Here is a 14,658-nt window from a genome sequence, read left to right as displayed (position 1 = left end):
GTCTATAAACTGCCTAGTCATGAGATTAGTTGTGATATTGATCATCCACTCATGTACTGAAATAAGTTCTGCTGCTTATATGACTAAAAAGCAAGGCCTAAAAACACGTGCATCAGATAATGGATTATACTATCACACATTTAAGCAATATTTACTAACAGATCTGAGCTATACAAATGCCCACAGAAGTGGAATGGGTTCCTCCTGCCAAGTGGGAGAATGTGCCCAATGTAATCTCAATGCATGACAGAGCTTTATTTAGAGTGTTTCCTTTTTTGGAAACCATTTATTTCTTATTCAATCAAAAAAATATCTCTGTTGCAGCAGCAATATTCTTATACTACATTAATCCTGCTTTATCTGCCTCCTCCTCTCATTTAGATAAAAACCTCTTACATTGGGGGAGGGGGACTTCCAACAAAACAAGTTGATACAGATGAAGGTAAATAACCATTCATTTCTATAGAGTGTAACATGTTGCTTCATCCTGGCTTGCCAATAGATAGTGCATGTGTACTGCCTGCAGTGAGACTAGTCCGTAAGCTATCTGCCAGTCTAATACAACAACCAGTAGGGTGAAACCTACCCATCGCTGGATGCCCTTCTGCTAACTCATGCCTTGAGTCCTGTTTAATTAGGAATTATTGGAATGAAGCATGTGTGCAGTGAATACTTGTTTCCTCTTACCCATGGGAAGAGATTTTGTCTATAGGAAATTTCCTATTTCCTTCTTCATGGCTTGATTCTTGCCTGATCATTGCAAGTATTGCTTGAATAACACACACTGCTTGCAGAGGATGTGTCTATTTGTGCACGCACTGACCGCAGATAACTAAAAACCAAAATCAATAAAATATTGGGAACCTGTACCAACATTCTCATTATTGACTACCATATTTTGTGTGTCCTGCATGTTAGGCCTGTCACAGGCTGATTATGAGTAAGGCTATGTACACACGTTAGATTTTTGGAAAGGATTTTTCACAAAAGACTGAAAGATGCATGAAGGAGCGCTGTACATACAGTGCTGTTATGCTCTATGGAAAAGGGGAGGGGGAGAACGAGTGAGTGGCACCCCTCTGCACTCTCTCTCCTTCACTTGCATTGCGGGCGCTTGTCGTTCGTGGCGTTGGACGGCTGCTGTACACATACCAGATTCTTGTCTGATATCAGCCCTGAGGCGAGTATCGGATGAGAATCATGTGATGTGTGTACATAGCCTAAAGTCTTCCCATAGACAAAAGACAAATATCGCTAAGAAATAATTCATTTAATAGCTATTCTTTTCTTTGCCTACAACTAATGGACTTATGCTCCTAAGTACAAGAAATATTTAAAGATAATGTTTTTAAATTTAAAGACTAGCTCTACAGGTACATTTTTTCTGGTGCCGCCAGGAAGAATATTTCATATAAGCAGTATAAAGTTGTGTTTGATATAAATACCGACCTTTTTATGAGGTGGGTAGCTATTAGAATTATCTTTGGGTAGCCTCAAAGTTTGTATTTAGGAGCAAATCTGTTGATGTCTTTCTGTACCTGTAAAAGAAATAACAAAGGACAATATTGTTAAACTAAATAATCTTTTATCTCAGTGCAAGCCTACCCAATAAAGTCTATCTGTATACAAAAGACTCAGCAGGAGCCACTGATAGCCAGACAAAGACCATCTCATCCCGGCCTCCTAGACTGGGGGTTCTTTTCATTTTTACAATGCAAGGTGTCCCAAGTACCACAGTTCTTTTTGTTCTGGTATTTATTGTCTGGTACTGGTATTTATTGTCTCAGCAATGCTATTGCTACCTCTGCAAAACATGACCTGTTGGTGGCACTTGAGCACAGACTTGCAAATATAGCAGCTCTTTCAAACAAGTAATATGCACCACCACTGAATTTTACTATCCCGTAATTTATCACACGTAGCTTATATGACTGTAGTGTTGCAGTGCAGTTACCATTTTCTGGGGACTTGATTTTGTCCACCAAACACCCAGGAGTGATTACCAGACATACACTTAGGTGGTTTTATGAAAACACCTGAACAAAAAATATAGAAATTGTATTTTAGCACTGCTGTTGTCTTGCACAAGAGCAGGAGAGATATAGGGAGTGAAACGAGTAAAATCAGAAACGAGTAAAACCAGAAATATTTATCCTAAATTTTGTAAAATGTTGTTATATAGCCTTCTGTCTGCATTGGCACTTGTCCCATTATAACCTGCTATTGAATGTGGTCAGACCTAAATGGTGGTAAAACTTGGTTATTAAGAGATTAGAATTTTTTGAGATCTGCAATTATTATACATAAAACATATCATTTTAACAAGCTTAATAACATTTTCCAGATGCTTTAAAGTGTCAGGATAGGGACTATTTCATTCTGGCTGAATCTCTTAGATGCTTTCTGTATATATGAAATTACTGTAGTAGACCTTTTAAAGATTTGTGGCCATTAGTTATGTTGAAACTTTCTGTTGTTGAGCTCAGTATTTTGAAAATATGTTTTATAATTTACTCTGGAATTTAATAATATGGAGATTACTTAATCATGTTTAGATGTGTTTTTTCACTTTGTCACATGGAATAAAACTGTCTCTCTTAAATTAGCTTGCAGAGCTCTTGTTGATGAACTAGAGTGGGAAATCTCACAAGTGAATCCTAAGAGAACAATTCAAAAAGGATCTTTCCGAATAAATCCAGATGGGTCCCAGTCCATAACAGAGGTAATATATTAAATCAGCTTATATATCAACATAATGACTTTAAAACAAATAAATTTGGGCTCTAAACAGTCTTTTCTTTAGTATTCATTATCAGATTACCATGGGGCCAATTCCCTCCTTTCCTGGTCATGTAACTGTGCAAATCTTTAGGCAACTTTCTCTCAACCGCACTGTAGGGTTCAGCCAACAACAAGTAAGATACATAGATTGTCAACCGCAATAAATACTAAAACAAAAGTGTAACAAATATTAGACCAGTAATGGTAAATAAATTACACATAAGCAATGTCTATTATTTAACAGACTGTTTTTTTTTCTTTCATTTATTATTATTTTGCTAATAAGTGAGACTTTGTTTTAGTATTTGAATTGCATCATGCAGCTTGACACTCTTGCCAGTGATTTCCTGGGAGATGAATTGGGAAGAATCAGAAACATCAATCAAGAAAAATAAACTTGGTGTATACCTCAAAAATTGTTTCTTTCTTCTTGGTTACCTTTGCATTGGTGCTGGAAGCTTCAATGTTACTAGTTTTAGTTGTTCTTCATAATGTGTGTAATGACCAACTCAATAAGGGAACTTTTAATTTGAAAGCCTGGTTTTAAGTGTTATGTGGCTATCACACATTAATGTGGAAATGGGTCCTCTCCTGTATCACTGTCTGTTTTAATCTGTCATTTGCAACCCCTATTTAATGTACAGCGCTGCGTAGTATGTCGGGACTATATAAATCCTGTTTAATAGTAATAATAAAATGTAAGGCTAAAGCTTCAATGAATAATACACTTTTGTAATTCTCTCCCTGTAGCTAACAGATTTAGGCACTGGTGTAGCTCCAGCCTATAGAATCAGACACAATATTTAACTTTGGAAATTAGTTCCTCACAGTACATTTGCTTAAAACTTTCTTAGAAGTATTTAAATAATCCACCCAGATATATTATAATTTGCCTCTCCTTATTCGCAGGTTTAAACTCAAAAAGTAAGAATTTGTTAGGTTTTGGGTAACATGTAGAAATGGTAATTGTGCCTAAGGATTATCCTATAAAATATACCTTTTGCCCAAAATTCCTCCTGGAAATAGTAGTGCAGTTCTGGGTATGTAATTGTGCCCAGACACTCCTATACCTTCATCTGTATATCTGCTAGACTGTAGTCTATGACCGATACACCTTACCATATTTACTTATCGTATTCAGTCCTCAAATATTGTGAATGAAGAAGTATTGTAATTCTTCTGTGTTTACTGTAGATACCCTATGCCAGATCAGAAACTCACCTTATAGAGGTACTGGAGCAAGTGTGTGAAAAGATGACAGAATATGGTGAGAAAATAGATCCAAATACCCACCGGAAATCCTACGTGAGAGTTGTTTCTCGAGATGGCAAAAAGTTAGATGCATCTGAAACTAACATTGATAAAGAAGTGATTAATGACTTGAGGTCCACGGTAAGTTTTATTTATAAAGTGCATGATAAAATATCAATATTTGAGTTGGGTATTGGTAAAAATGATTCTTTATTTGATCATGGTGCTTGGAAATGCCAGACTGAAATGTCACTGCCGGAATATGGAACTGTATTCAACAGATAAACTGCAAGTCAACTGCTATTCCTATTGCTTTGCAGATTCCTGGAGCACAGTTTGTTTGATATCTGCCACCAAATCACACAGTGACTATCTGACCTTTTGTTTTGTTTTTGCAGCGGTCATAGACAGTCTTAAGTGAATTTTTGTTGTTGATTTTGAGTATTGTTTGTGTAAAACAGACATTGGAGTAAATTATAGGTCTACTTGTACTATCTGTCCTGTCAAATAACCTACTAAGTGTACAATGGACCTGTAAAGAAATTGTTAGGGTATATACTTACCTGCCTTCCTCCTGCAGTTCTGAGGTACGATCCTATGGAATAAAGAGCAGCTGAACTTATGTCTGAAAATTCTCTTGCAATGGACTGGAGTATCTTCTCACAAGAATATGCCTGCTCTGCCACTTTTTACTTGTTAACTAAACCTTTTGTGTGCTACTCCCACAGGGGGATAATGGAAAGCATACAGAGTGGAAACCAAAAGATCATAGTCCTTGTACATGCTGCTGTGCCTGCATAGTTGCTGGGAAATATACCTGAGAAAGCCCCTAGAAACCCAGGTTTGCAGTCACTTAAACCATGCACAGCTTGATGTACAATTTAAAAAAGATTGCAAATGAGCAATGTTTTACAATGGCTCTATACACTACAAAGGAATGCCCATCCATGGCCTTACAGACTAGCAAATGTGGTATGCATCTCCTGGTAATTCTACATATAATTCACAGGATTTTGGTACAGAGCCTATGCTGGGCTGGATAGGCTGCACAGTGAAGGTCTCTAGCTTGCAGAGTTACAAGTTATTACTCTTTATTACACAAATGCTGAAGGGATCCAAACTCCAGGTTCAGAATAAACTTCCATTGCAGTGGGACTAGCCTCACACTGCAAGATTTAAATTCTCTTATATATCTAGGGGTGATTTAAATAGTACTTTAATGCTTTCTTTGCATTTCCACATGCTTTACCTCCATGTGCCCTGTCCCTCTACAATCCAGATCAAAGGATGGGTAGAAAATTGTGCTTGCTGTCGGAGGGAGAGCTGGGATAAATAAAAGTGCTATTTACATCCCCCAATTCATAAACAAGTATGGGGTTTGCCCCACGGCAGGGAACAGTTTTTTCTAACATAAAGTTCATCTTTAAGCTAACAGACCATTTGACCTGCAATGTCCCAGACAACCAGTATTTTTACCAGTAGTTATAAGATTGTCAGTGTTTAAAGCTCAGCATTTTCTCTCATGAAACTGCCAAGATCATTGAGCTTGGTAATAAATTACATGCCTTCATTATAATTGCAAACCTGCACATGATTTGTTAAAAAGTAATTTTCAACTTTCTGCCATGTTCCGAAATGTTAATTTCAAATTCTTCTATTACATTTGTGTTTAAATAACACATTTGACTTGATTTGCTTTTGGTTCAAACATAGAATATGCTGCTACCAAAGAAAGATTATGCTAAGAGGGTCAGTTACAGTGCTGCTAAAAAAAAAAACCAATAAGATTTTGATCACCTTCTTTTGAGGGTCTTTCTAAATGCTTACACAGGAAAACAACTCAAAAGGCACTAACCCTAAGTTTTAGCTGCACAGGGAATCAATGCAGTTGCTTCTCATATTGTTGCTCATGGACACAGATTTTACATTTTGTTATAAGAAGCATTGCTTGTAGTATTGTAACATATGGATAACACCCTATTTCTCTTCTCCTAAATAACAAATCCACATTCATTATGTACAAGTACTGCAGAGACCCGGGATAGCCTATATTTTGCATATTGGTGAATGTCTAGCATTACTATGCTGATGACATATACCAAAGTTTCTGGTAATCCAGTATGACATCCATGTACATGAGTCTTTTGCCCATAGGTAATAAAAGACATTGACAAAAGAAAGTTTTTAGAAACATTCGATCTAGGTTTCCATGAGGCCATCCTACATTGTTGTTTCTTGAGAATCAAATTGTTACTCCCAGGTTCCAGTAGAAAACTTTGGCTAGCTTTATTTGAACATAAGTAGGCGTAGTTTATAGGAGTAGTTAATACACACACAGAGCCAGTCACCAGTCACATCAGACCAGTTGCATGCCTTGGTTGCTGCCCTGAATTCTGATCTACTTCTTCTGATTGCTGGCCCAAATATGGAAATGCATATTGCTTGGTTCTGTCCTCAATACTTTAGGTCACTGCCATGGGACAAGCAATTAGTTTGGGAAGATCAGAGTAACGTTAGAATTTAATTTGAATACTTCAGATTAGAGAAAATACTGAAGCTGCTGAATTAAAATGTTAGCCAGGTGAATAACTTTTTTCAGAGGGGGGGGGAGGCGGCAACACTAGCAATCTCCATACTTTCTCAGTACAGACTTCCTTTAACCCAACACATTACATATATTGAATAATCCCTGATCTAACCCTAATCTGACCCCTAAAACTAAATTAAAGTAAATCTTTACCAAAAAAAGACAAATATAGTTAAGTAGGCACTGACACTACTCTCTGTTCACACTGTTGAACAGTTATAGTGACGCACCTGCTGGCAGTCTACATGTTCTGGTTCCCCCACTGGTTATTTCGGCAGAATACAGCGGTAGTGGTGATGTAGCGGCTGATTTGGTGGACTAGATTCTTCAGCATCATACCAAATCAATGCATTTTTAATAGATACTAAAATGTAAGGTATGCCAACAGATGCAGTTAAACCTCAAAAAATCATACCCACCTCGATGGAGGTAATGGCACTGAAGCTTGTCTGTTCTCATGTTTGCATGCATTTCTAGTTTCTCACTACTTTCGTCCTCATCCCAAAAACTTACATTTAGGTAATTATCTTCAATGATAGGGATATTAAATTGTAAGCTTTTCTTTAGAGGCCGTTAGTACGCTGTGGAAGATATGATCATTTTAGAAATGCATAAATCAAACTAACCTTCTGCTGAAATGTACTGGTACCAGTATCTAAGTACTAATATAATGTTTTTTCATGCTCACAGTGTGAACACATAGTTGAAGTACATGAAGATGAACTAATAGAATTCTTTTCTCATGAAACGGAAAATGTAAAGGACAAATTGTGCAGTAAACGTACAGGTAAAAGATTGCTCATTTTAGTCCTGGTATAGGTTTTATAATTTGGAATTATTGGGAATTAGTGTTTTGGGTTTTTTTTGGTTGAATTTTTTCATGTATGTTAGTTTCAGTACAGAGTACCATCAGCCCACTTTTTTTAATTGGAGGTTTTCTATTATAATGTTATAGCATTAAAGTGAGTCAAATGTGTCCAGTTTTGCTGAAATGTCACTTTCAAAATACCTAAAAAGTTTATTATGTTGCTGGTGTATGCCCTGTGAGGTATAGTTATTAATATAATGTTTAGCCCCTTACTTGTTTATTTTTTTCTGTAATTATGTTGTTCACATCCTTTAGACTGCAGGAGATGCCCATTGGCACTCATGAAAAGTAGCTTTGTGTGAATAAATCTTGTTTGTATGATTTATTTAAAAATGTAGGTACTGGTAGGAAGAAAAAAAAGGAGAATATAAACTCAAACACTTTACTCAGTTCTGCAGTGTAACCTTTAAAGCACGTCCACTTTAAAAAAAAAATGTGTGATGAGACAGAGCTTTATTGCAGAAAGGGACAGGCGATGTCACATCTACAAAAAGCATTCTTACCTGCCTGATTGCTCCCTTGAGCTGTCACAACACCTCCAACATGTATTTTGTACCATAAAACATCACATGGTGTCCTGTGTGTTGTACTGTATTAACATGCAGCTTGCAGTTACAGCCCATTCATTTTCAAAGGACTGTTAAATGCAAAAGAATTCACAGCACACAGTGTTGTGGTGAGCATAAGCCGTAAATGTACAAAAAGGAGACAGAAAAAGAATGCATCCACAACCTCTAAGGACAGATAAGCTGCAATATAATACATTTTGTGTTTAGATACTTTTTATTCTACGTAGGCATTCATTTTAAAATACATTTAATGCTTTGAAAAATGTATGACTTCTCTAAAGTTATCTAATCATATTTTGTTTACACATTGACTAGATTAGAAAAAGGGTAAAGCTGCGTACACACTTCCAATTTTTGTCGTTGGAAAGGATCTTTCACGATCCTTTCCAACGACAAGGGAGTGCATGATGCATGAACGGTGCTGTACATACAGCACCGTTCATGCTCTATGGAGAGGGGAGGGGGAGAGCGACGGAGCGGCACCCTGCTGCGCGCTCTCCCCTTCCCTTTCATTAGGATCGGCTGTCGTCCATCGTCCGTGGATCCGGCAGGTCGGTCGTCCGGACGATGGACGACACCGACTGTACACACGGCAGATTTTCGCCCGATAATTGGCCGATGCCGATTATCGGGCGATAAAAATCTGACGTGTGTACGTAGCTTTAGAACTGTTGCATTTCATAGGTTTCACTTTACTTTCTAATATGCAGCAAGGAGTGAAAGTCAAATTTCTCCAAAGTGACTGATAATGCCCCAAAAAGTGTCCTCACTGAGTGATTTTTCTTCTGTTCTACTTCTGATGACTGCCCAAAATTTACCACTTTCCCTAGTGTTTAGTTATAACAACTAATTTTGTTTTTTATTGGTATTGTTTGTAATTCAACTTTTCTTCCTTTGTATTTAGATCTCTGCGACCACTCTGTACATATAACTCACGATGAACTTTGACCTGCCATTGCATCTTCTCTCTTGGTCCATAATGGTTCACCTAGTATTTGTAGAAGATAAACAAAGGGGAAATGTGAATTGAGTAGAGCACATTTTTTGTTAAATATTTTTTACAATAAAAACAGAAGTACTTTTGTCTGCTGTAATATTGTGTCTTTTGTTTATGTATTTGTATATGCATATTAAATGCATGTAATCACTGCAAGCCTAAAACACAGGCTATCTTCGGACTGGCAATGAGATTGCAGTGTGGTTACCGCTTCCTCATTATTAAACAGTATTTATATAGCGCCAACATATTACACAGTGTTTTACATTAAATAGGGGTTGCAAATAAATGACAGACAGATGCCAGTGAACCGTTGCCTCAAGGGAGACCTGACAAAAAGCTACCCATGGCAACCCCATAGAGAATGAATAGTGACGGCAGTGAGTGGTACAGTACCGCTCCTTGCCCTCACTATTAAATATACAGATGCTGGTCATTTAAGAACCAGTGCAAGGTGCAAGTTGCCTGGAGCCGTGCAGGATCTCTTGAACCTAAGACAGGTCTGAACCTAGCCAATGTTGTTAATATAGTCACATTCAAGATTAAACCAGCTCAGTCATGTCTAAGCAGAGAATAATGGGACTGAGACTAGATCAAGTTTACCACCACTAATAAATATCATTCCTTACTGACAGTTTAAGGACATGTGTTTTTCCTGCTGTCCCCTCTCTCTCAAGAGAGGGGGTTAACAAGGCCAGCACATGCTGAATGGCGGTTGGACTCTTCCTTTTTAGCTCTGCAGCTTTAATTTTAATATTGGCTTGTATTTATATAGTGCCAACATATTATGCAGAACTTTACAAAGTCGTGTCTCTAGCTGTCAATTAAAGGGCTCACAAAAAAAGTTCCTAGCCTAGTCATAAACACAGTTTAAGGCCATTTTTGAGAGGAAACCAATTAACCTAACTGCATGTTTTTGGAATGTGGGAGGAAGCCAGAGTCCCCACAGAAAACCCACACAAATACAGGAAAAACCTGCAAACTCCTTTCAGATGGTGCCCCAGCCAAAATCTGAACCTGATACTCCGCACTGCAAAGGCCAGTGTGCTAGCCACTAAGCCAGTCATTCTCCCATTTGATTTTAGCAAGTCTAGGAGTGACTAAAGTTTGTGATCTTTTATTATTATTATTATTATTATTATTATTATTATTATTAAACAGGATTTTTATAGTGCCAACATATTATGCAGTGCTGTACATCAAATACTTTGTTTGTTTCCTTTCTCCAATCTCCTTCATCAGTGCAATATTCAGAATTTAGGAGGAGCTAAATACATATTTACAACCAAATGCCCATTTAGCTCCACTACTGTCACCTGTGTTAAAGGAACACCTCATCCAAAAAACATCAGATTGAGATACCAAAAAAAATAATGAGGCTGATAAGACTAGCTCAGTGTTTCATTGTACAGCACTATTGGTATATGTCAGCGCTATATAAATCTATCTCTAGTTTTATATATAAATATAAAAATATATATTATAGGATATATTGTATGTGTGTATGTTCCACCATCACTTGAATATGGAGACATTCCAACCAAACTTGCTAGACATATGACTCAGACTCATGTGAGTGCATCGCTGATCTTTGTACAGCGCTGTGGTATATGTCAGAGGTATATTTGCAGGTGTGTATGTATTGCTCAGTGACAGTGTGCCTTTTGCTTTTTTTTTTTACATACTTTTTTTTAAACTCTTTTACAAATTTCTGGCCTCTAATAATTCCTTTGAGAAAACGTAAGGCAATACGCCCAGTGCAATCAAAGGCAAAAGAATGAAACAACAACGTAGACAAGAAAATCACTATAGCTTTATTTGATTCCTTTTCCTGTATAATATAAGATTGCAACAAACAAGGTATTCAGCTAGTTCTAAAAAAATGAAAACAGCCGGGGTTGTGGCAGTCTATGGCTCTGATGTTGAATGACTTAACCCTGTCCCATTGAAGCTCTGCTTCCTGTCTACCTTTCAGCTTCTTTGGGTAGACAGGAGATTATGGTAAATAGATATTAAAACTGGCAGTGTGGATGGCTGGGTACTAGGCTGCATTGGCTCTGTAAAGGAACATCCTAGATAGCAGTTTTTCTTTTTAATAAACTTGGGGGCAAAACAGATAACTGTACTTGTGTGTTAGTGCAGTTATCCTTGGTGGAGAGAGTAGGGAGGGCAGTGTGTAGGCACAATAGTGAGAGCAAAGGAGTGGGGGTGAAAACATTTAGCGTGAATGGGGGTTTGTTATAGTGATGTATTGAGAGCTGGGGAGATGACAGCATGCACAGTGGTGAAAAAGGAACATGGGGCAGGCATACAGTATATACCTGGAATAGTGGAGGCCAAGGTACAGCCACTGAAAGAGAAATTCAGACACTGTGGGGTTTCAGCAGTCTTTCATTCCCTCTAGTCGAGACGGCTCGAGGAAGAGTTGGTACAGCAATATGCATTCAACTAAGGTTAATGAGGATGTTGGGGAGCCATGGACAGGCAAAGACATAGTTAAGGGTCACTCCTAGAGAATGGGGCCGGCAGCTCTGCTAAGTAGTGTTTAGGGACTGAAGCTGGAGAGTGCTGGTTAGTGGGGGACACAAAACTATGACTATAGACAGATCACCAATACAGTCCCTCTAGGTACCATGTGATAAACCTAAAGATATGTACTTCTATACATTCTATTAATCATTCTGTTTTAAATAAATGTTTTTATTTTATTTTTGTCAAAAATTAATAAAGAGTAGTAGAAGTATTAGTATTCCTGCTGTGATAGGCCCTCTTCCTGCTAACTGGCGATAAAACAAGAGCAACTTGTTTTAGACGTTTCAATCAAGTTTCAAGCTCTGAAGCCTAAACAGTGCAGCAGACATGTTATACACATGACAAGATGGGCTTTTCTTGCTTTAAAACATGGAGAAAGGGAATGATGTAAACATCCTATTCTGAGAAAAAATGTGGGCAGTGGAAAATGGTCCAGACATAATTGCAACTCAAGAAAGTGCTTGGTTGGAATCATGAGGAGGATGTGCCTGTTGATGTTTTTAAGCAAATAAAAAAATACTCGCTTTATGTGTGATAACTCAGCAAAAGTAATTTTAATGCAAAGCAAACCTCAGAAAAACTGTAAAAATGTATGTGCAACACATTGGAATTGCAGGCACTGCTTCTGGAACGTGCTTGACTGTTCTGTCCAGATGTGCTAGAATGCTTTGAAATAGGGAAGTGTGATGGTCTGTGTTAAATTTGAAGAAACTATACATTCAGGAAGTGTGAACCATACTGTACAGCCAATGCTAAAAATGTCCTTCTTGGGGGAATATGAGAGAAAGTTTATAGAATGAGAGCATGTATATAAGATAACTAATCTAATAATAATAATACCAAAACGGTCATGCAATAAGGACAGTCCCAGTAATTGTGGTAAAGATCCACCTCTGGCATTAATATTTTTAAGGATAAAGTTTTACAGCCAGGCACCGACATACAATTCTAACTGGAACCAAGACAAGTGAGAAAAATCTCACCACTGTTCAGCTGAGTGACATCTCCATGCCTAATGTAACCTGATCATTATGTATTGTTTACTCTAAAATACTCTACTTTGTCATACTAAACGACACCTGATGCCGGTAATGTGTGTGTGTGGAGATCTGAAGGGACCTTTAGTGTTGTTTAATGTAATATAAAATATGTAGGCCACCATTTCACATAATGGATTTCTGTCACCTTTTTACAGTAAAATATATTTAGGTTTTCAATAGCTTTTATAAGTAAAATGACTCTGAAAATATCCTTATAAAAAAAATTGTACTATTACTACTGATTGTCAGGTAGCCCATTGGTCCCTCTGTCCACTTATCACTTATCAGCCACCTTGAATATTCCTTTATAGGTTTTAGGTATCATAGCCATAGATAATATTACCTGGACACCCTCTCCACCTACAGAAAGCTGTTTCTAGCCCTCTCCTTCAACACTCAATCAGCATTCGGGAGGGTGGACGTCTCCACACATGCCCCTGGCGACCTTTGTTTATAACCCTTCTTTTACATCAAGTTTTGAAGAGAGAGGTCGCTTTCCCAAGTGGGCATACCAGGGCTTACTTAGGGCTAAAGCTACGTACACACTTCCAATTATTATCGTTGGTAAACGAACGACGAACGATCCTGCACGATATCTGCGAACGATCGTATAGCACCGATCGTAGATATTGTACACACAATAGATGCGATCGTTTGAGCGATACAGGAAGATACGTGCACCGCAGGAACGTTCGTTCATCACTCATGCTCAGACCATGGACGATCAATGAACGATCGTACACACGAACGATGGTCAACGATCGTTGTCCAATCCGATCCGCCGGTCCGGTCGTTCATTTCCAACGACTTTCCTCGTTCGTCGGCGTCGTCGGTTACTTTTTTTACGAACAATTTTTGCCCAATCGATCGTTCGTCGTTCATTTTGAACGATAAAAATTGGAAGTGTGTACGCAGCTTTAGGACCACATTATTATCTCTGAAGTCTTTTTTACCTTCCTTCCCACCAAATCCCTCATCCCACAAGTCCCACATGTTCCCTGTGCTTCAATGAATGTTATTTCTGTTACCAGTTGTTTGGTAATGTACCTCATACATATTGATTTCAACAAGCTTATGTGACTTACTACCACTTTTGTTTTTCTTGTACCTTATTTTTATGTATGTCTTACCACTTATCATCCAGCTATTCAGTTCCCTGGTATGTGTACAATTTATTTGTGCTTAATTGCCTGGCCTTGTATTCTCCTTTTGTTAAATCTGAAAAATATTGTGTAGTGAATCTAACTTGGCATCAGCTTTTTGTAATGCTTTCCACAGTAGAACTCAGCCTAGGATAAGGAAAGATCAAACTAGTAGCTAATTCAGACTCTGGTTGGGTCTCCTGACTTTTTTCACTGTCCTATCACAGAACAGAATCCAAGTACAAGAGCAAACAAAAGCAATGGACCAAATGTTGAGACTATAAATAGTTTATTTCATCATCAAAATGTCAAAACGACAAACCAACAATTTGCAATCAGCTGCTGGAACATGTTCCTAATCCTACAAATTTAATGGTTGATTTTAAACCCATTAAGGCCAGGCAGGACCTCACAGATTCTTACTAGAACCCTGATAAAGAGGATGAATTGGTGGTTTTAGGTTTTTAATTTCCTATAACAAAATAAGCTTTTAGACATAAAATAATTTAGATTTTACTTAACACTCCACCTGGAGGCCTCAATGTATCCTATAGCAACATGCTAGAGCCATTGAACATTTGAATACAATTTATATTGATTTATTACTTGATTATTTTCATATGTCTTGAACGATGGAGGAAAGGTAGGTGAAATAGCTGTACTGCTGATTGGGCTATACCCCAGGCAGGTGGTACAGGGTTACCCAGTGCAGGAAGTCCAAGTGTCTTCTGGTTTTCATCAGAGTACCCCCTCAAGAGGTGATGGGCCGGTAACCCTAGTGGTCACCAGACCACTTTGCAGCAATGAGAACACTAGCTGGCATGAAGAAGGTCAGGATGGTCTGAGGTCAGTTCAGGCAACAAGGGAGAATTAAAGTTAAGTTGATCTGAA

The 14,658-nt window shown here is 37.9% G+C and overlaps 1 protein-coding gene across 1 annotated transcript in view; it reads left to right on the top strand.

Annotated features, from left to right (window-relative positions):
* CNPY2 (canopy FGF signaling regulator 2) overlaps positions 1 to 9,150 on the top strand; it is a 13,961-nt gene extending 4,811 nt beyond the window's left edge. The window contains exons 3-6 of the mRNA XM_072408995.1: positions 2,607 to 2,722; positions 3,976 to 4,173; positions 7,310 to 7,406; positions 8,961 to 9,150. Coding sequence (XP_072265096.1) covers positions 2,607 to 2,722; positions 3,976 to 4,173; positions 7,310 to 7,406; positions 8,961 to 9,004 — 455 coding nt within the window. The 3' untranslated portion in view covers positions 9,005 to 9,150. The remainder of the gene's footprint in view (positions 1 to 2,606; positions 2,723 to 3,975; positions 4,174 to 7,309; positions 7,407 to 8,960) is intronic.
* The last annotated feature ends 5,508 nt before the right edge of the window (positions 9,151 to 14,658 follow it).

The sequence above is a fragment of the Pyxicephalus adspersus genome, chromosome 1 (genome assembly GCF_032062135.1).
Source record: "Pyxicephalus adspersus chromosome 1, UCB_Pads_2.0, whole genome shotgun sequence".
NCBI classification, from domain to species: domain Eukaryota; kingdom Metazoa; phylum Chordata; class Amphibia; order Anura; family Pyxicephalidae; genus Pyxicephalus; species Pyxicephalus adspersus.
The sequence above is the reverse complement of the archived record's forward strand: the minus strand, read 5'-3'. Positions and strand labels throughout refer to the sequence as shown.